Raw genomic sequence first — 20,873 nt, 5'->3', positions numbered from 1 at the left:
GAACCAATGTTCATTTGTAGTGCAAATGCAGCCTAAGATCTTGAACACATGAAGCTGCCTTATAGTGAATCAGACCACCGGTCCATCAAGGTCAATATTGTGTATTCAGACTGGCAGTGGCTCTCCAGCATCTCAGGTGAAGGTCTTTCACATCACCTACTAAAATCCAGGTGACTGAACCTGGGACCTTCATCATGCCAAGCAAATGCTCTACCACTGAGATACAACCCCTTCCCAAGATTCAAAAAGATGACAAATATCAAAACATAGAATTTTTAGTGCTTATGGAGGTGCAATTTTTAAGATATTTTACACATAAAATTACATGTTGAAACTAAAGAGAATGGTATCGTTTGCTCGTTTCAGTGAAAACAATCAGTCCTGCAAGTACTTTATCATAATCCATTGAAGTCGATTGAAATTCAGTGAAAGTCTGTGGTTTGATGAAACTAATCTATTATCTTGCAGGACTTCTGCTATTTGAGTTGTATTGTTCAACCACGTTATGCTCAAAATATATGCTGTGCAATAAATTCAACAATTAATTGCTGTAAGAAATTTCTTATACTTGTATTTATTTATCCTAGATAATTTATGCAATGGAAAATACCACAAACATCTTCAAGACCTGTTTGCTCCGCTTGTTGTTAGATATGTGGATCTCATGGAATCCTCAATTGCACAATCAATTCACAGGGGCTTTGAGCGGGAGTCGTGGGAGCCAGTAAAGTAAGGAAACCTCCTTTGATACAACTGGAGTTTTCGGGTACAGGAGGACTCATACACACATGAATCAGTAAAATACTAGAACCGATGCTCTATAAATACCTTATATTTTTTGTTTGCATGCTAAGAATATAAGACCTTTTTAAAGTTCAAAAGTAATAAGTCTTTTTAAAAATTCAAAGTTTGAAGAAACTACTAGATTGTGCAGTTAACTTTATTTTTAATTACTTAAGTTTGGGAATGGAACTATTGGGGTGAATGAAAATCATGTCCTTTTCTTGGTTCTTGTAGCTCTTAATAGTCTAGTACTGATATTAGCGACCCTGCTTGTCTGTCCAAGTATTATATAAGATTTGTAGGCAGCAACATGGTGACTGCTTCCCTGTGAGTTCTTTCCATGTTGCTGTAAATGTTTGGATCGAAGGTTAACAAATTCTGGTAGGGCTTGGTAACCAGCTAATATTTTCTACTGCAACTACTGTTTTCTGTTACCCAGCTGTAGAGTTCAATCCCTCCACAATATTAGTTGTCGTTTTTTGTTTAGATTTTTTATTTTGATGTGTGTTTATATGCTCTGTGTGAATATGTTAGTAGGCCAATTTAAGCCATTATGGGAAAGATGGTTGTGTGTTTTTTTAAAAAAAATTAAAATAAACCATTGACCAAGGAGGCAACTGGAAGCGTTTGTGACACTGGTAGGAATTCCAGAACAGCCAGAGCCTCCCCTCTCTCAGGATTCCATAGAGTCCCCTTGGGCTGCCCACAGATGAATGACCCCCTCTTTACTAAAGGTAACACCCCCACCCCGAGGAATTCAAATTCAAGTGGGATAGATAGGTTGGCCTGCTTCATCAAAAGCAAAACCTTGTGGTACTTTAAAGAGAAGGTTCTTCCTCTCTCCCACCCCAAATTTCCATTAATTTATGCTGTAGTAAATTTGTCAGTATTTAACTCAATCTACCTACTAGGTTATTTTCATGCTTATTTTCTTTTCCATAATTTCAATATCATTCACTACACCTCGCTCATATCTGTTGCACAAAACATTCAGCGCAACATGATACTGGGTTTTTTATTTAAATCCCCTCTGTATGCCTACCCCATGCAAAAATTAACACTTTCCATTTTCTCTGGATTTATTAACGAAAGTTAAGAAGAGTTGTCTGAAGAGCTTTGTTTAAATCTTCTGGCAGGCAAATGTTCATCTTTTAAACTAAAGAAGATGGTTACTTTGTGGATTATTTTGTTCATTATGCTGTGAATCTGCTACCTGGGTTGCAACAATCTTTTAAACTAAAGAAGATTGTTGCAACCCGGGTAGCAGATTCACAGCATAATGAACAAAATAATTGACAAAGTAACCATTGGGTGAAATTCTATGCACACTTACCTGTGAGTAAGTAAGTAGCATAGTGGGATTTGCTTCTGAGTAGACACACCTTGGATTGTGTGAGTGCTGCTGAAAGTCCAGGATTCTATGTCAAGAGTCCGTGGCCTCAGACAACAATGACTGGCTGCTGAGGGCTGTTATGGGACAGAGAAATGGGAAGGAAGGAGTAGTGAACATTCAGTTCCATTACTTCCCCTCTCGTTTTAGGTTAGTCTTATTTTCCTTTTCCAGATACAGCTTTTTCTAGGAGAAGAAGGTACGAGGGAGGAGGGAAACAAGTGAGGTGTTGTTTCTTCCTGAAGAAAGCAAAAGCAACTTGGGGGTAATTTCCCCCCCACAACACTTCTCCCTCATCATATGCTTCCTTCTTCTTCAGAAAAAAAAAATTAAACCAGACCCTACATTTGGAAAAGAAAACAATTTTTTAAAAATAATGAATATGAGAAAAAATGACCCTTTCAGGTGCCACACGCCTCTTCTTTGGCTTTCTTCCCCTTTGAATGCAAGCATCTGCTGAGCTTTACTCTCCCAGAGAGCACAACTCTGCAGGAGTTATTGGGATGCTAGCAAAAGAAGGCAGCTGCCCCACCCCCTTGTGCCATCTTCCCATCACTGAAGGGAAGGACAGAGGCAATTGCCATCGATTCCCTTCCCCACAAAGGACCTGGAACATCAGCCATCAAAGGTATGGGGTTGGGCAGCATCCTCTTTCTCCCTTACTCCTGGCTTCTTCCCAGCTCTGCCCCATTGCCCAGCAACTAGATGACTACCTTATCCTGCCGCAAAGACTATGCACAGATCATCAGCCGGTGGCAAAAGCAGCTTGGATGCATCTGCATGGGAGAAGGGTTAAGTACTCCAGCGCTGCCCTCACCTCATCTCCAGTGCAAATCTCATCCCCCCCAAAAAAACAACAACACAGATTTCCCCCTTAGAACAGGCTGTTATGATTGCATTGCATGCATTGACTGTATTCCATAGTTCGTCTTCATGGTCTCTGTGCATTACACTGATGGGAGCATGTGCAGATTCAAACTGGATTTTTCAGCACTGGCTCCACCCACTAGCACCAGATAGTAACAGGCATGTTTGAAGAAGAGGAAGATGAAGAAGATGAAGAAGAAGAGGAGGAGTCTCAGAGCAGCTTACAATCTCCTTCCCTTCCTCCCCCCACAACAGACACCCTGTGAGGTAGGTGGGGCTGAGAGAGCTCTGAGAGAACTGCTCTTGAGAGAACTGCTCTGAGAGAACTGCTCTGAGAGAACTGTGACTGGCCCAAGGTCACCCAGCAGACTTCATGTGGAGGAATGGGGAATCAAACCTGGTTCTCCAGATTAGAGTCTGCCACTCTTAGTCACTACACCAAAATAGAAAATAGAGCCACATTTTCTGATAAGTTCTTTGCCGCAGTGGAGACATTTTAAGGAACTTCTCTTTCTCTTACCTCATTAGCTTACCTATTTTTCATACAAAAAAAAAGTAGAGAGGGAAATCTGCTTTTGGACTTTTTTCTTTTTTTCTGTCCCAAGACCTTTCTTCCCTGTGGGACATGGGAGACTGGCAGGGTTTTCCTCTCTTCCTCCCTCCCACCTCTCTTTTCACCCCTTTTATGACACAGAAGACTACCTTTAAGTGCTGCATCTCCTGTGGGTGCAGGTTGTATACTACTGACAGTCACATCAAGTGTCTGCTGTGTTTGGGAGAAGGACATCAGGTTAATTCTCCCCATTGTTTGAAATTAACTGAACAAGCTGGTTGCAACCGACTCTCCTGTCAGGTCTTGTCAAGCACTCCCTCTCAACACCATTGGAGAGCACCTCCCATCAATCTCATCCTGAAAACCACCCTTGATTCCATTTTCAGAAACAGCCATCTCTCCTTAAACAGGGAATGATTCCATCAGCTCTAAATATCCCTGTAATTCAAAAACCTTCCTTTTCTGTGGTAGACCTTCCTTTTCCATAGTACACCTTCCTTTTCTGTGGTAGACCTTAAGAAGCAGAAGCAGAATGTCCATAGAGAGCGGATTTCCTCTTCTGTTCTGGTATCCACACTAGGCTCCCTGCCCGGTCCTCCAACTTTGGTCAAGATATGTTACATTTCCCTGTGGGTGCTTTCTTTCTTTCGCTGAGGCTAAAAGCAGGGAGCTCCTCAAAAGAGGACTCTTCAGGCCACTGTCTCCCTCAGACACCATTACCTTGAACACAGCATGGGGATGGGATGTCCTTTGGCGCAACCGTATGGTCATTGTGACCCAAGGCCCATTCTGGAGCTCTTCTGTTTTCAAAACTCTACAGGCTTTTCATCACCTACTACATGGCAAGCCAGTCTGAACAGTGACTGACAAAAGCCATATATTATTAGATCAATGAGCAAAAGGGCACGGATTCTGAGACTCTTTGCACTCTTGCCTGTCAGTTGTGGGCGCAATACATTCAGTACAGAATAGCCATCAGGGTGGCATAAGAGCTTCCTGTACCTGAGCATTCTTTGTTGTGCCTCCCACATGGTAGAATGGCCTGTCTGACCAGGTCAGTTCAGGAGGGCCTTTTTTATAAAGAGGACACGGATGTAGTTTTAATTGGGGGGCGTGATTAGGTGCGGGTTTTCCCCTCAGTATATCTTCTCTGAAGTTTCATTTGTTAATGGCTGCTGCTTGAAGGCTACTGTCTTTTCCACAAGAATTAAATGTATTTTCTTAAGGGTGTGGTGTGGTCCAACCCGCCTCTCCTTTCGCATGTCCCAGCTTGGGATCTGCAGCTAATCCTGTCCTCTCTCATGAAGCATCCTTTCTGCCTTTGGAGACATTTAGATCAGTTTTTAAAGATTGCATTCCTTGTTGCCATAACAACAGCAGGTCTCTGAAGAGGTGGCATATCCATTTTCTAAATAAATAAATAACATCTGCCTGGAGAGCTAGTGGGTTAAGCGTCCTTAAGGCTAATTTTCTGTACCTCATTTTCCCTAGGAACAAGGTGATCCTTTGTCCTGAAGAACAAAGTTTGAGACCAGTGGCACCTTTAAGACCAACAAAGTTTTATTCAAGGTACATGAAAGCTTATACCTTGAATAAAACCGGATTCAACTTTGCCACTGGACTCAAACTTTGTTCTGCTGCTTCAGACCAACACAGCTACCCACCTGAATCTACCTTTGTCCTGAAGTTACCTTTCTTCCTAAAGTTGTGTCTGCTTTTAACCTTACTCGGGATTTTCTTCTTCTAGTCTATCTTAGGATGGACAATGGGCATTGCATTTTCTAGATTTTCACAGAGAATTTCTGTTGTGTGGAGATAGAACTACTGCCTTCTGAAAGCACCTTGACTGTTTAGTATGGTGGTTCACAGAGATGGTGGAAAATTTATTCTCAGTGCTTCAGTAAATGGACTGTCTCATGGATAGAATTTGAGCTGCAGCATGTTCCCCTGCTGCAATGGCCGCTTTCACAACTTTTGCCAATTGTGTGCCTATATTGGACCTGTGAAGAGGTGCCATCTGGTTGCAACCATCTATGTTTGTGGAACACTATGCCCTCAACATCAGAGCTAGATAGGAATTATCTTTCAGTTAGGTGATGACTAATGACTCATTTTCCTGATCTCACCTGCTCCCTACCTTTAAGTAGCTCAGCTTGCTATTCTTCCTATATTGTATGTTGCACAGAGACCATAAAGAGGAAAACCAGGTTGCTTACCTGTAAATGGTGTTCTCTGAGTGGATACCTGAGCAGTCAAGCAACCTGCCCACTTTCCCTGCGATAGGTGTCTATTTTTCTACCATTTGAGGCATGTGTCCTCAAGATGGGTGAAATTAGTGCCAGAAATAACTGATAAAGCTAGCTCTAGAACGTCCTGATCAATACTTTTATCAGATTCAAGTTCCTATATGTGTGACTGCACAGATAACCAGTTGAAGAACAATGGATACAGGTAAGCAACCTGTTCTTCCCTATATATTCTTTTAAAAAATTACCAAAATATACCAATGGGAATTCTTTTTTTAAGAAAGACTCTGTCCCTCAACTGGAGTATAGTGCAATAATACAAAATGCTTAATTTTTTTCTGCTATAAAAATCTGCATTATAATATTGATGTCACAAATATGTTTGAAACAGGATATTAATTTTAAAATGTATGGTGTAACTGTACTTGAAAAGTTGTATATTTTATTTTAAGTGAAAATCATAATGGTAAATCGTATGGATAAGAAATGCATTCAATTCATGGCTTTAGTTTCATACTGATTTTAAAAAATGTGCGGGACTCTGAAACAGAGTCTTCAGTTTTCCTGATCTACTCAGTCCTATTATCTACTCAGGAGCAAGTAGGTTGTGGATTGTAGTCACTAACATTATTTTGGGGCATATGTTCTATTGTTTATAAGACTCTTCTGAATAGTGATTTATTCATTAAGTCACTCTGTTTCTTAATGAATTTAAGGAACTTCTTATGCATGTCTAAAATGATGAATGGTTCATTGATTTCAATGATAATAATATATAAATAACTGACACAAACTACGTGTATTATTCCAATATACACTTCATATACTTCATATACTGTCTATACAAATTCTTCTGTGGGGAAAATGCCTTTAAAAATGCCACTCAAACTAACTTTATTAGTGACCTGCCATGGGTACAATCCATTATAGTTCTGATCATTTAATATCCTTGATTTCAACTGGAGACATCAGCATATTCCTCACATTCCTAACTCTCCCTTTAAATCCTACTTAATTTGGATTGTACCCCATATTTTTTATACTTATCTGTATATGCTACTCTAACGTACACACACAAATGGCTATGCCATGTGAAGTTCAGATATGGATGTATTGGATTCTTTCTTCTCTGTCCCACCGGGAGGCATACTTTTGATGGTTATTAGCAAGTTGTTTTTCATATGCACAAATTGTGATGAATCTCCTCGAGCTTTCTTATCTCTTTTGCATCATAGATTTGTTTTAAAATTATTTTTAAATTTTGCAACTTGGCAGAGATGACATTTATTTCAGGTAAAGTATTGTCCTTTTTGGAAGACACCATTCCTTGACATCTGAGACCCTATTCTAGGTGTCTAAACACATCTGCCTGTAGAGGTTAGGTGAGTCAAAAACACAGGAATATTTTCTGTGGTGGTTCCCAGCCATGGAATATCTTCCTAACAAATAGTTATTTAGTGCCTTTACCCTCCAGCCTTTGGTGGTGAACAGTATCATCGAGTTGAAGCCAACTTATGGTGACCCCATAGGATTTTCAAGGCAAGAGATGTTCAGAGGTTGTTTGCCATTGCCTGCCTCTGCATAAAGGTTGTAGACCTCCTTGGTGGTCTCCCTCCCAAGTACTAACCAAGGCCAACCCTGCTTAGCTTCCAAGATCTGATGAGGTCTGGCTAGCGTGGCCCTCCAACATAGTAAGGAAGCAGGATGGATGGAGGTACCTTTTCTCCTTTCAGGACTCAGCTTGCCCTATATAATATTGTGGATTCAACGTGTTCCAAAGGAAGAGTTTTGTTTCCTTCTGTGCTCCTCCCACCTAGCAAGGAGACAGAAAATCCCATTTCTGATTATAGTGAGACTTCATCCTTTACTGTAGGAGCTTTGTGCCCACCTTTAGGGAGCTAAGTTTGTTCCTTAGCCAAAGACTATTGAGAAACAATTTACAGGCCAGTGGTTCAATAACACTGCTTTAGAGTAAGGATTTATAGCCCAAGTTAATAACAAAGCCATTAATATGACCTCCAAATAGTGTAAAAATATTGCCAAATATATCACCTCCTTTCATTGACGAGTCAAAGAAATCTTTCAACTTTGACTGAATAGGGAAAGCAGGGCACACATATGGCTTGTCAAGCCTTCTGCTGTCTTGCTCTGAATCATGAGATCAAGTTGGGTGGATGGGATCTCATTACCTTGTGCAGGCCAAGAGTTCCTATCACAACATAGAGTATTTAAAACAGATCTCGCAACGTGTCTGCCTACAAATTAAGGCTGGAATATATGGCCCTTTATTTAACCTAACCAGATGGCTGTATATGAGAATGTAGCTTTGGGAAATGTTACGATTGCTAGATGCTGCATAGTACCTTAGAAATAAAACAATCCGTACATGCAAGCACCAGTGATTTCCACAAATCCTGCGTAAATGTGCTGCTCCTTTCCTTTCCTGCACACGCCCTGCAATAATGACAAAACTCATCTAGACGGGTACACTTGTTCTCTAAAAGGTTGCACAGCTGGTAAGTGTGGGCAAAACTGTACAGGGAAAATGAATCAAAGCCAGACAGCAGCCCTAACACAGTTTTCCAAAACACTGAATATGCAAGTTAAATCTGTTCCCAGACTGCTTTAAATGTACACAGTCACATGAGGTGAGGGATCCTGCCAACAATGCACTACCCAACAGCCACCGAGATACCAGTGTAGTGAGGAATATAGTCAGCAGAATGCAGCTCCTCTTGAGCAGTAATAATCAGATTAGCAGAAGGACGACTGTGTATTTGGTTAGAAAAGAAACCCCACCCTTGCCAGTAGGATTGTGCTGTGATGTGACTTAATGCAAATTTTGGGGGGGACAGTAAATTTTCAAGGTTATGACTACCATAAGAATAAATGTGTTTAAATAGTAGCTTTATGTGGAATGAAACAGACTTTAGACCCAGGAGAAGAGATCGTCAGCGCATTATCTGGCCCGTGTGACTGGGGCCTATATTCCCTAAGCTTAGTACGCTCTTCTCTGAAGGTCCAGCTAGGTGCCATTTCAGCTTCACACCTCTTCACCCAAGGACATTCATTCTTCACCCTACCTGTTGTTCTTCAAGGCTTCTCTTGGCTCCATCCTCCAGTGACATCACCAGTACCTGCATGTGACCTTCAGCTGCTCCTTACCCAACTCATGGATGAACCATTTGAGCCACCTGTGATCTAAGGGTCATTAAATACAAATGACGTTCTAGTTGCAGTCTTCTCATCAACAAGAGCCAGTGAACTCTGCACTCAGACCTTCTCAACCTTCACATTCATAAGGTCATGGGACTCTTGCACCAGACATCACCTTTCTACCAACAGTGACATTTTTGGGTTTCCTCTGAACCTAAGGCCTAGCCTTCACATCTGCTTCCCAGCCTCTGAAAGACAGAGATCTATGCATTCCTTGGACCTCCATGGGTCACTGGTCTTCTACCTTCAGAAAAGACCATGGCCTTTTCTGTGTTGCTCAGGAAGCTCAACATTCTGAGCATCCTGATGACCATGTCCAGATAGATCATCTTGCTAGCCTTTATCCATCAATGTTATGTACAGAGACTATGAAAAAGTAAAAACAGTTTGCTTACCTGTAACTGGTATTCTTTGAGTGGTCATCTGTGCAGTCATCTGACCGACATGCCTTTCCCAAGCAGGTAGAAGGAACTGAGTAGGAAGATGTGAGTTGAGCATGCACGGATAATATTACTTTCTGTACAGTTCTGTGCATGACTACTTGGAAGTAAGTTTCATTTTGTTCAACAGGTCTTATTCCCAGATAGGGGTGTATAGAATTGCAGCCTAACAGTTCAGTCCTAAGAACATTTTCCTTGGCATAAAGTCCATTGAATAGACCTGAGTAGAATTTTGAGTAGACCTACTTAGGATTGTTCCCTCATTTTCCTACAACATACTCAACATGTTCATAAATTTCAGTTTATTAAAAATAATAACAACAGTAACCCTGTTAATTTGATAACTTCTTTATTGAGCTAAAAATTACTACATTCCATCCAGAGAGAATACATGGAAATAAAGTAAACATCTTGCTATTTTTGCTGACCCAAAGAACATAGCCTTTCCTGGCATGACTGTAAAATGGGGTACAAGATTGCCAAGAAGGAGATATCAAACATAGATTTCTCGTAAAGGGCGCTGTGGACAAAAGTGTCTCTGAAGAGTCAAACATAGATTTCACTGTGCAAAAGTCTCAATACTTTTTGTGTTTATATACTGAAACAGTGACTGGGATCCACAGCAGTAGCATGTATGTGCTAACCAGCATCACATGCAGTGCCAGATTTTTTAGTGTTCCATTTGCAAACAAAATTCTCTACTGCACATGCATGTGTCACTTCTTTGAATCCTAACCCACAGCTCCCCAGTCCCTGCCATGACCCATTTCAGACAGTTCAAAAATATGGACTATATAACATCTCAAGCGTTAGATAAATTTTGATGAGAAACTAAAAGATGATGATAATAAAATAAGAAATTAAGCCTACAAATGTTACTCACTAGCTGTGGGCTGTGTGGTATATAATTCTTGAATCAGGGCAACAGGATTTACGTTTTGAATACAACTGCAAAGAATTTTCTAACATCTCCTACTGTGATGGATGATACAGGGGGGCAGATAGGAGTTTCACATCTCTTGAAATGGGCAGATGGTAGTTGAATCGTTTTGCCTTGTATAAGAAATAGATGATATGAGACTGTTTTTCACTGTCATCTCTAGAATACATGTGCTATAACCAGCTGTCCTTAGTGAATGCTTTATATGTCTTTAAAATGTTTGTTTCCCATTGATACTGTAGTAGACTGCAGGAAGAGTATATTCATAGATACCAAACTATAAGATATTTTCTTTTACATAGAAATATTAGTGTTAAATAATAGGACATTGTTTTCTGTTTCACTACATTACAAACTTAGGTTCTCTTCCATTGTGCATTTTATCTAGAATATGCCATTTATTAAATTATAGTGTATTCAAGACAGACAAATTATATAAACCCCTTCATGATGTGAAAGCCATATATTTAATGGACCACCTCTCCCTATATGACATCATACATCAACTTGGGTCTACTCAACACATCAGGGTAGCTGTGTTAGTCCATTGTAGCAAAACAAAACAAAAGTACAGTGGCAGTTTAAACATTTATTTCAATATGAGCTTTCATGAGTCACCACTCACTTCTTCTTCAGATATTTTATTTATTTATTTATTTTTCATATTTTTTTTGCCTGCCCTTCCCGCAAGCGAGCTCAGGGCGGGTAACAACATAATAGCAATACAATACATACAATTAAAATATTAAAACACAATAGTAAGCATTCAAATTGGTTGTCACAGCCCAAGGACAAAAAGTGGCTGGTTGCAAGAGGTTATCTGGCCCGTTGGTACAGATAGATATAGCCAGCTGTTGTTGGATGGGAGACAGAAACCTCAGGAAGGCCATGCATGGATGCTTGCCCTGAGCCCACTTGCGTGGATATGTGAAAATCAAATGGAGGATCCTTCTTATGGAGGCAGATTACGAGGAGGAGGAGGAGGAGGAGGAGGAGGAGGAGTTAATAGGGCCTGTAGGCTGTTCCTTCTGTTTCAGAGCTTCAGTTGCAGAGAGGGGGGGCAATTTTAACCAATTCTGCCTCCTCAATGCAGTCTCCCTTCTACTCTACTTTTTGTCCATATGGATTCCACAACTCTGGGCATCCACTTCCTGAGAATTAAAAGGGACTGTTGGAGGGGGTGTGTGGAGGGGAAATCCATATCATCCCAAAACTTCTTGCATTCCATTGGACTGCAGTCCATTGAGACCATAATCAATATCCAAACCAAGAGAACGCTGCCACCGTGTACCAGCACTTATGTTACTAGCACCTCTTATTTTATGCTATGTGTTTTATTTAAATTTTAAGAACATAAGAGATGCCAATGTTGGATCAGGCCAAAGGCCCATCCAGTCCAACACTCTGTGTCACACAGTGGCCAGAAATACCAGTGCCATCAGGAGGTCCACCAGTGGGGCCAGGACGTTAGAAGCCCTCCCACTGTTGACCCCCCCAAGCATAATCATATCTTTCTGTTTTATATATATACACACACACATACATATATATGTTTGTAAGCCGCCTGATGATGATGATGATGATGATGATGATGATGATGATGATGATGATGATGATGATGATGATGATGATGATGATGATGATGATGATGATGATAGGAGGAGGACATATTTACCCAGGTTCTTATTTAGATTTGCTTCATTCAGGCCCAGAGCACTCATCACTTTGCTGTCAATTCACATTATGGTATAGAACCTTGTGTTGCTGTTAAGGACTTGCTGAACAGTAACCACAGATTCCAGTATACTTAATGCTCCAGGACAATGCTGAACAATCATTTTGCTCGCTAGGAAAGACTGGCAGATGCAGATTCCATTTTTAGTCATAGAGAATATTTGGCAGTTACAAGCACGTCACGTTGAAAATGTACACAAAAGTGTTATTATTTATATGGCTCTTTAATTGTGGAGTACTTTACAAGCCTTCTGTTGTTCCTGATTATCATATCTGTACATTATTATTATTATTATTTCTCACAGTCAGATATTTGACTAAAGATCTAGCCAGGTTCTTGGGAATTGCAAATGTATCTTCACTGGATTCTTGCTGTTCCAAACAACACTGTCTTCTTTAGCTGAGCTGGTGTTATAATTATTACTGCTACTACTACAAACTGGGGATGACAAGTTCTGCTGGACGTTGTTTGCGATGTTTGGGACTGAACTGGGGTTCAAACCAACCTTTCAGATCTCTCAGACTGAAATATTAAGGACACTTTCCTGGGAGTAAACTCCAGCGAATAGAATTTTCGTCTAGAATTCTGATGGAGTTCCACAACTTCTTTTTAAATCTGTCTCAAATTTCTGAAGGCCCAGTTCTTCAAGAGAGATTACCCATTCCAGTAGGTTTTAGCCTTGTAAATTCCTCCAACACCATGGCCATGCTTGGCCCATAACTTCTAGAAAGGCTTGTAGCTCTTTTGCAGAACTGAACACATTTTGTTCTGGTTGTATTGCACTACAGTCAAAACCAAAATTCCGACATCAAATTCTTTTTTGAGCAGAATTAGTGGTATCTTTAGCAAGTTTGGGGAGGAGAGAGACCTCAGTGAGGTATACTGCTGCAGAGTCCACTCTTCAAAGCAGCCATTTTCGCTAGAGGAATTGATCTCTGTAATCTGGAGATCAGTTGTAATTCTGGGATATCTCCAGGCAGGGTTGCCAGGTCTCACCTGGCTGCTGGTAAGGGGGTTCCAGGGTCCGTTCCAGGATCTTCTGGTTTGAGCCCAATTTTACCATAGAGTTTTGTCCAAAAACTAGAGCATCACCCCCCAACGTCAGCGATATAATGGCGTCACTTCCGGGTGACATCATTATGTTGTGTTTGGAGGCATTTGTGGGCATGGTTGCCCCTCACTGGCCAGCTGGCCAGCAGCAGAAAGGGGCCTGCAAAAGTGGGGGAACCCCCACCACGACAGGGGGCCTGGCAATTCTATCTCCAGGCTCCACGTGGAGGTTTGGAGCCCTATCCAGTTGTTGAAATACAAACCAAATACTATTATCTGTGTCCAGACAGAAAAAATAATAATTTGTCTGGAGAAAGGCCATTCTGATTCCATACACATTGCCTAAACCCTATCTTTTAAATAAAAAAACCCCTTTCAGTGTTCTTTTTAGGTCTTTTCATGTATCAGTATTAATTGCATACTTCCAATCTACATTTGGGTAATTCAAGTGTGTTTTTTCCTGATAAATGAGAAGCTAATTGGTGTGCTTTGAATAGTTATCAAGAAACATAGGTTACACTGTTTTGTGTGGATGTTTTTAATTTGCTCCTTTATAAATGTTTCTTCTTTCATTTTTTTTGTCCTGGCTCTGTTTTCTTTTAAAGCAACTTTTATATTGCAGACTGCTTCCTCCCCCCTCCCAGTTTCCACTTTTTAAGCCTTCCATACTCATGCTTTTCTCTGAAATGTTTTTGGTTGGGTCTTTGACTGTTGTCTTGCTGTGAACTTTGCAGATTTGTTTATGAGTGCCACCGTGCTTCTGCTGCATCTGCATTGTCATCGTGATGGTATTTTTTCTTTCTGTCTGTTTCTTCCACAGGAGTTTAACAAGTAATCTGCCCAATGTGAATCTACCAAATGTGAACCTCCCTAAAGTTCCAAATCTGCCAGTAAACATCCCACTAGGCATCCCCCAAATGCCTACCTTTTCTGCACCGTCATGGATGGCTGCTATATATGATGCTGAGTGTGTATTCAGTTCAATAGATCTCATTTAAATCAAAAAGTAATCTTGGCATGGATATGTATTGTTTATTTCTCTGTATTAAACATACAAATATAGCCTTTAAAAACTGCATGGATATATAATGGTCTAAAACCAAACATTTTCCAATTGTTCCTGCTTTCCTGAATGATTTCCAAAAAAAAGAAAAGAAATCCTTGTTCTAACAGAGGTTTCTGTTAAATATATGTCACCCTACATTGTTGTTCTTGGGGCCTTCTCCCAAGTAATCTAGCACTGCAGAAAAGGTTGCCAACCTTTAAAACAGGCCCTTCTAGTTGCCCCTTTAATATCAGTTTGACCTGCAGCAATTACTGGGTGATGTTATTCATCTCCATGCCATGAAAATCTTCAACGGTCCAGAAACACTGGAAATAGTAAGTTGGCGACCCTAATAGTGACTCCTCCCTTCCTTCATCTCTCCCTCCCTCCCTCCCTCCCTTCGCTGCATTTCTCCCCAGTGGGACCCAAAGCAGCTTACATCAGTGTTCTCCCTTCATCCATTTTATTCTCATGACAATAACAACCTTAGAAGGTTGGTTAGGCTGAAAGACAGTGATTGACCCAAGGTCAACCAGTAAGGCTCCCATGGCAGAGTAGAGATTTGAATCTGGTTCTTCCATATCCTAGTCCAGCTCTCCCACCCCTCTACCATGCTGGCTCTGCCTTAAACCCCACAGCTGATACAGCTAATGGAGTTCCTTCTATGAACATTTGCAGGCTTTCTAGTTTAACATCTGTCCTGCACACTTGAAGTCTAACAATTGCATGAATTATTGCATTAGTTTTTGATCAATCATTCCGGGAGCAGGAATCTGTATTTAAACTTCCAACTATCAGTGGTTTCCATTAAACTGCTGTGATTTTGAAAAAAGGATTAATGATTTGTTGGACAATAATATTTAATTTAAAAAATAGTTCCTTGTTTGGAAAAAAAATACTGACATTGTTATTTCTATGAAATGAAACTCATATTCATGCTAAGCTGACTTGTTGAAGGATAGACTAGGCAGTAAAATGTAAAAGTAACTGAGAATTTAATTTTCTCTCTGTGCATGCTCTGTGACATCGGTTTTGGTTTTGGGGGAGAGTTTGTTTTGTTTTGAAAAGATAAGAATCAAGGCCTCAAGCCTCTAGATGCTCACTTGTGAGTAAGTTTAATTGAACAGCTTGAATGGAAGATACTCGTGAATGCATGAATTTGGGTTCACAGCTCAAAATGTCATGAGGGAGCAGTCAAATTCATAAGCAACTATGCTCATCAGGTTGAAAGCAAACACTGTTGTTCTCCATGTAGAAAAACCCAGTGAGCTCTTCAAATAGGAAGCATAAAACAATCCACAGACTAATTTTTGTTTGAAAATTCTGGAACCAGATGGGTGTCATCATGTTGTAATAACAAATACAAGTTACTGCATTCCTGGGTATCTAATTGCTTAAAACAAAAACACTCTGTGTTCCAAAAGCAGGGTTTAGCTTTTCTTTTCTTTTTTTAAAGGTAATTATTCCCAGTATAGCTTTAAATCTAAATAAACAGAAGTGATGCTAGTGAAATGGGTACATGCTACTTCTTTGATTAACAAGCCATTAAAGAAAATGCCTGATTCTCTATCTTTTCATTGACCCCAGCTTTCTTCTGCCCATTAAGGACATGTTTCAGTGTTTTCACACCCTTATGTAGATATGTCTGTTTCCTACAACTGCATCCGTGCATTCTTTGAATAAATACTTCGGGGAGCACAGGATTAAAAGGAACGCTCTTGGCATGTTGGGAGTATGGTTTTCACCTTGCAGTAGCCACCTGTGCATTTAGCGCTATTTTCCCTTCTGTAGCATTAACTCAATGCAGCTGGCATCTGTCACAATAGAAATACCCTTTCTCATTTGTTTCTATAGACGATGTCAGCATGACCTGGTAATGCATGGTGTGTTAAATATATCTTATAAATTACTGTGTTAGCATTAGTGGTATGCGAGGAGTGGGGTAAAAGTTTCCTTGGTCATAATCATGGGGGGGGGGGGATTGAGAGACAAGGAGAAAGGCTAATAGATGCATAATTTCTCAGCTCAAACCAAACCATGTATTATATCTTGTAAGTAGAGGTATTTAACTCTAGCTGAAGAGAATTCTAATAAGCGACAAAAGGAGATGTCTCCAAGAAGATCTGGGTAAGATAACCTGCACTATCAAAGGAATCTAGTTGCAAATATATATATATATATTTCAGTGGCCTTGATCTTTCAAAAACAATTCCTGACTAAAAAGAGGTGGAACAGTCAATGAAGCCAAACCCTTTTGAGATATGTGAAAGGATCTCTCAGTGTTAATCGATCAATTGCCTTACTCTGATTTCTTTTCAGCTGTTCAAAAAGCGCGTCCTCGCTCACCACTTGTTAGCACTGTTTTGTTTCCCTTAAAAGTCTTGGGCAAGGGGCAGAAGGAAGAGAACAAATCTTTTAGAACACGCAATTGGGGGGGGGGGGGAGAATTAAATGCATGAATCCAAAACCTTAATAACTGCATACAACTGTGTATGGCGGTTATTATCAGTCAGAAATTACCCTCCATATTGTAAAGCCTTAACTTCAACAACTACATAAGCCACTGTAGTTATTGACTAAGGCTGTTTTGTTTTTGTTTATGTTTACCATATGCACCGTTTTCGGAGAAACGTCTATACCTGTCTGATCTGGAAAGACTTGTAACTGCTAGATAGACTAGAAAACTTGTATGGCTAAAAGTTGTATGGCAAAACCCTGATGATGGAGATTCTCTCTGGCATTGTTCTGTGTCTCTAACCACTGTTAAGTCCCATTACATGTGCAAAAACAATCTCCACATCAGGTTTCCAAAAACCAGGATATAGGTTGTAACTTCTGTCATTTGTATTTTCATTTTATCCTTCCAGCAATGGATCAGGAACATCAGAAGATCTGTTTTGGAAACTTGATGCCTTACAGACCTTCATCAGGGATTTACATTGGCCTGAGGAAGAATTTGGGAAACACCTAGAGCAACGCTTAAAACTTATGGCTAGTGATATGATTGAGTCCTGTGTGAAAAGGTACGTCTGAACAACTGGATACAAACAGTTCCCTGCGTTGATAAGTGTCAATTTAATCCTAACTGCCCTGATCATATGCAGGGGTGCCAAGAGCCATGATGGGCCCCCAGACAAAGATTCCCCCTCCCCCTCAATATGAGCCTAATCCAAATCATGTGTCTGATTTTGTAATTTTATATCTGCACACACACTTATATGTGTACCAATATAGGGTGCACTTCCTACATCTGATGAAGAGACCTCTAGTCCACAAAAACTTCATGTCACGATAAATCTTTAGTAAGTAAATGAGTAAGAAATCTATTGCATTTTAACCTTGTACCTTTACCTAGCACAAAAGCAGGGGCAAACTGATTATGCAGTGGTACTGAATGAATGGAGCTGCGGTGGCTCAAGTGGTTAAGACGCTGAACTGCAGGCTGAGGAAGGCCGGTAGTTCAGCAGTTCGAGACCCGAGTGTGCCGCATGACAGAGTGAGCTCCCGTCTCTAGTTCCATCTCCTGCCAACCTAGCAGTTCGAAAGCAAGAAATTGCAAGTAGATAAATAGGTACCACTTCAGTGGGAAGGTAACAGTGTTCCATGCGCCTTGGTGTTTAGTCATGCCGGCCACATGACCACGGAAATGTCTTTGGACAGCGCTGGCTCTTCGGCTTTGAAACAGAGATGAGCACCGCAACCCTAGAGTCGGACTCGACTGGCTTTCGACTGGCCTTTACCTTTACTGAATGAAAAGTGCTGGGAGCACTGATGGGCTGACAGATTTTCTAAAAAGATTATGTAATTATCATACAACATGAAGCTTAATATCTACAGTAGCAAAGCAGCATTTACAAGAGGATAGTAGATATTCCACCAGTACAACAATAACAATGTTATTGGTGATGTACAACCAACAAAGGATGAGATGGTTGGACAGTGTCATCGACGCAACGAACATGAAATTGAGCCAACTTCAGAGGACAGCGGAAGACAGGAGGGCCTGGCGGGAGCTGGTCCATGGGGTCGCGAAGAGTCGTACTCGACTGTGCGACTGAACAACAACAACAATCAATACAATAGCAACAAAAACAACCCACTGGGAGGGGAAAAGGAGTTCTAACTTCTGTCCCACATCTGTAACCACTAAGACAGATGAACATTCTGTTTTTGTTGTTCAGTTGCACAGTCGAGTCCAACTCTTTGCGACCCCATGGACCAGATCACGCCAGGCCTTCCTGTCTTCCGCCATCCTCTGAAGTTTGCTCAATTTCACGTTCGTTGCATTTATGACATTCTGTTACCAAGCATGTAAAAGGTGGGGGGCTTTAATAAATTATGGGAAATTAATAACACACACCTTCCTGTCCATAATATTAACAAGGTTTTGCTTCTATACTGCTATTAAGTACATTCTAAGTTGCTAACCAGGAAAGGGATGAGAAGAAGTTGAGATCAAGACTGACAAATAAAGGGGGAGGGATTAGAAGGGGGAGTGAAATGGTGATCATAAAAGCAAGAGAGCAAAATTAAGGATGAGAAAAGTGTGGAAAAGAGGAGGAGCAATTAAGATGAAAGGTTGTTTTATTTTCTGCAACACACTAACAGCACTAACCCTTTACCCCTGGATGAGCAGACAAAAGTATGGAGCTGGGGCTGGGTGGTAGGAAAGGAAGAGGGAAACAGACTGCTGGAAACAATGTTGTTAGGAAGCTGCATCCTGGCAATGTCTGTAGCAGCCATGTAGGGTTGCCAGGCCCCCAGTCTTACCAAGGGAACCCCTGATCTTCAGGGTTCTAATCTGCCAGCGGCTGGCTGGCCGGTGAAGGAAGCCCCACCCCAAAGAGGCCCACTGTGCATCAACATGGTCAGCGTAATGATGTCACACAGAAGTGACGTCATCCAACTGGGGACATCATGCATCGATGCTCTAGCATTTTGACCAAAAACTCTATGGTAGCCATAGAGTTTTGCACAAAATGCTAGAGCGTTAGTGTGCAATGTCCCCAGCATGATGACATCACTTCCATGCGGCGTCATTACAGTAGTGATGTCACACACAGCTATGTAAAAAAAAAACCTTACGGCTCCCTCCCACCCACCCCCCGCCACCAGGACAATCGAACTTGGCAACTCTACAGCCATGATCTGTGCTGGTTGGTCTTTCCATGCTCCAGTGCTGGCTTGGTTGATGGGTTTAGCAGGTTATGCAATTTGCCAGTGTTTGCTTCCTTGTTGTAAACTTTGTAGAAAGTCATGGTGAGCAGACCATCAGAGCTACATCTGTTTCCTGTGCTCTGCCTTCACTGCTCTCTCAGTGGCTACAGTGCAAAACTGTATTAGAAGTAAAATATATCGAGATACATTTGCTGAATACAGCATGACACTGACCTCAGGTGCCCTTCAGCTGACTTGGGCCCCAGGAATTTTGTCCCCCCCCCCACAATCTCCCCCTGTCTCAGTGCCCCTGATCGTATGTCTTTTATCAGTTGTTCTTCACTCATCTTTTCTTTTATTCCTCTCTAAATTAAGGTTGGAGGTGCTGACTAGACTACAGTCTAGATCAGTGCATTTCAACCTGAGCTGTGTGGTATTCTGTGTTTCCTTCAAAGTTCAGGATAAGTTCCACAACAAAGTAACTTATTAGCAGTGGACAGGCTTCTCTCAAAGTTTGTCCAAAATAATAAGTTTGGAACAATGTTTATTAAAACTGCTTTTCAAGTTGGAGCTGAACGCGAGTGAAAACACAGGGCTGCCCTGAAAAAAAAAACAGTGCTATGTTCAGTTCAGAAATGTATTACAACCAGAGGTCATTTCGGGGGGGGGGAACGTGGGGGAACACAGTTCCCCCGGGTGAGGTGCGGGTGGGCGGGGCACACGATGAAGCCCCGCCCCCCGCTTCCGGCCGCCCCGCTTCCAGCCCTCATTCAGCCAGGAGGAGGCAGGAGAAGAGGGAGGGTAAATTGCTTCCTCCTCGCCTCTCCCCACCCCTGCCTGCCTGGGGCCAGGGAGGCCTTTGCAGGGCTTCCTCGCACTCCCGCCAGCCTTGCAGGTCCACCGCCGGGCCCCTGATGTCAGGGGGTGTGGCATATGCTAATGAGTTATGCTAATGAGTTCCCCTAGCTCTTTTTCTACGAAATGACCCCTGATTACAACTCATCACATGACATGGCATTCCAAGGCTATGAATTCCCCACCTCCTTCCCCACATTATTGACTGTTGCCTGGGAGGCTCCAAAACCTACATGGCCGACTTCGGCAGCAGTCCAGTGTCTTTATGTTGTCTTCTTCTGCCCTCGGTGGATATCAGATTGCAACAGAATAAATTTTTATCAGGGCTACTGAACCTGGCAGTGTTTGTGTGCATGATTATACATTCATTTTAAACTACCTGTTTTGCAGTGGAACCTGAGGAGGTGTTATATATTTATTCGTCAAACGAAACAACTTATAGTAGCTTGAGAAGGGTTCAGGCAAACAAAACCCTATGAAAAGATTAAAAATGCAATAATTCAGCATTACCTTAGAGTCAAGCAATTAACAGGTTTATATAATTACTGCTTAGCACTGAGCACCCATACAGCGTTTTATCATTCTGTGAGTTTTCT

At 41.3% G+C, this 20,873-nt stretch overlaps 1 protein-coding gene across 4 annotated transcripts in view; it reads left to right on the top strand.

Annotated features, from left to right (window-relative positions):
- CADPS (Ca++-dependent secretion activator) overlaps positions 1–20,873 on the top strand; it is a 517,458-nt gene that overhangs the window by 406,279 nt on the left and 90,306 nt on the right. For 2 of the 4 annotated variants that reach the window (XM_015406842.1, XM_015406840.1), the window contains 2 exons: positions 588–729; positions 17,133–17,288. In XM_015406842.1, the coding sequence (XP_015262328.1) occupies positions 588–729; positions 17,133–17,288 (298 nt within the window). Of the gene's footprint in view, positions 1–587; positions 730–14,040; positions 14,188–17,132; positions 17,289–20,873 lie in introns of all 4 variants that reach the window. The other 2 variants (XM_015406839.1, XM_015406838.1) reach the window with 2 other exon arrangements.

The sequence above is a fragment of the Gekko japonicus genome, unplaced genomic scaffold (assembly GCF_001447785.1).
Source record: "Gekko japonicus isolate JY-2015 unplaced genomic scaffold, Gekko_japonicus_V1.1 scaffold899, whole genome shotgun sequence".
NCBI classification, from domain to species: Eukaryota; Metazoa; Chordata; class Lepidosauria; order Squamata; family Gekkonidae; genus Gekko; species Gekko japonicus.
This window is presented reverse-complemented; position numbering and strand designations above follow the sequence as displayed.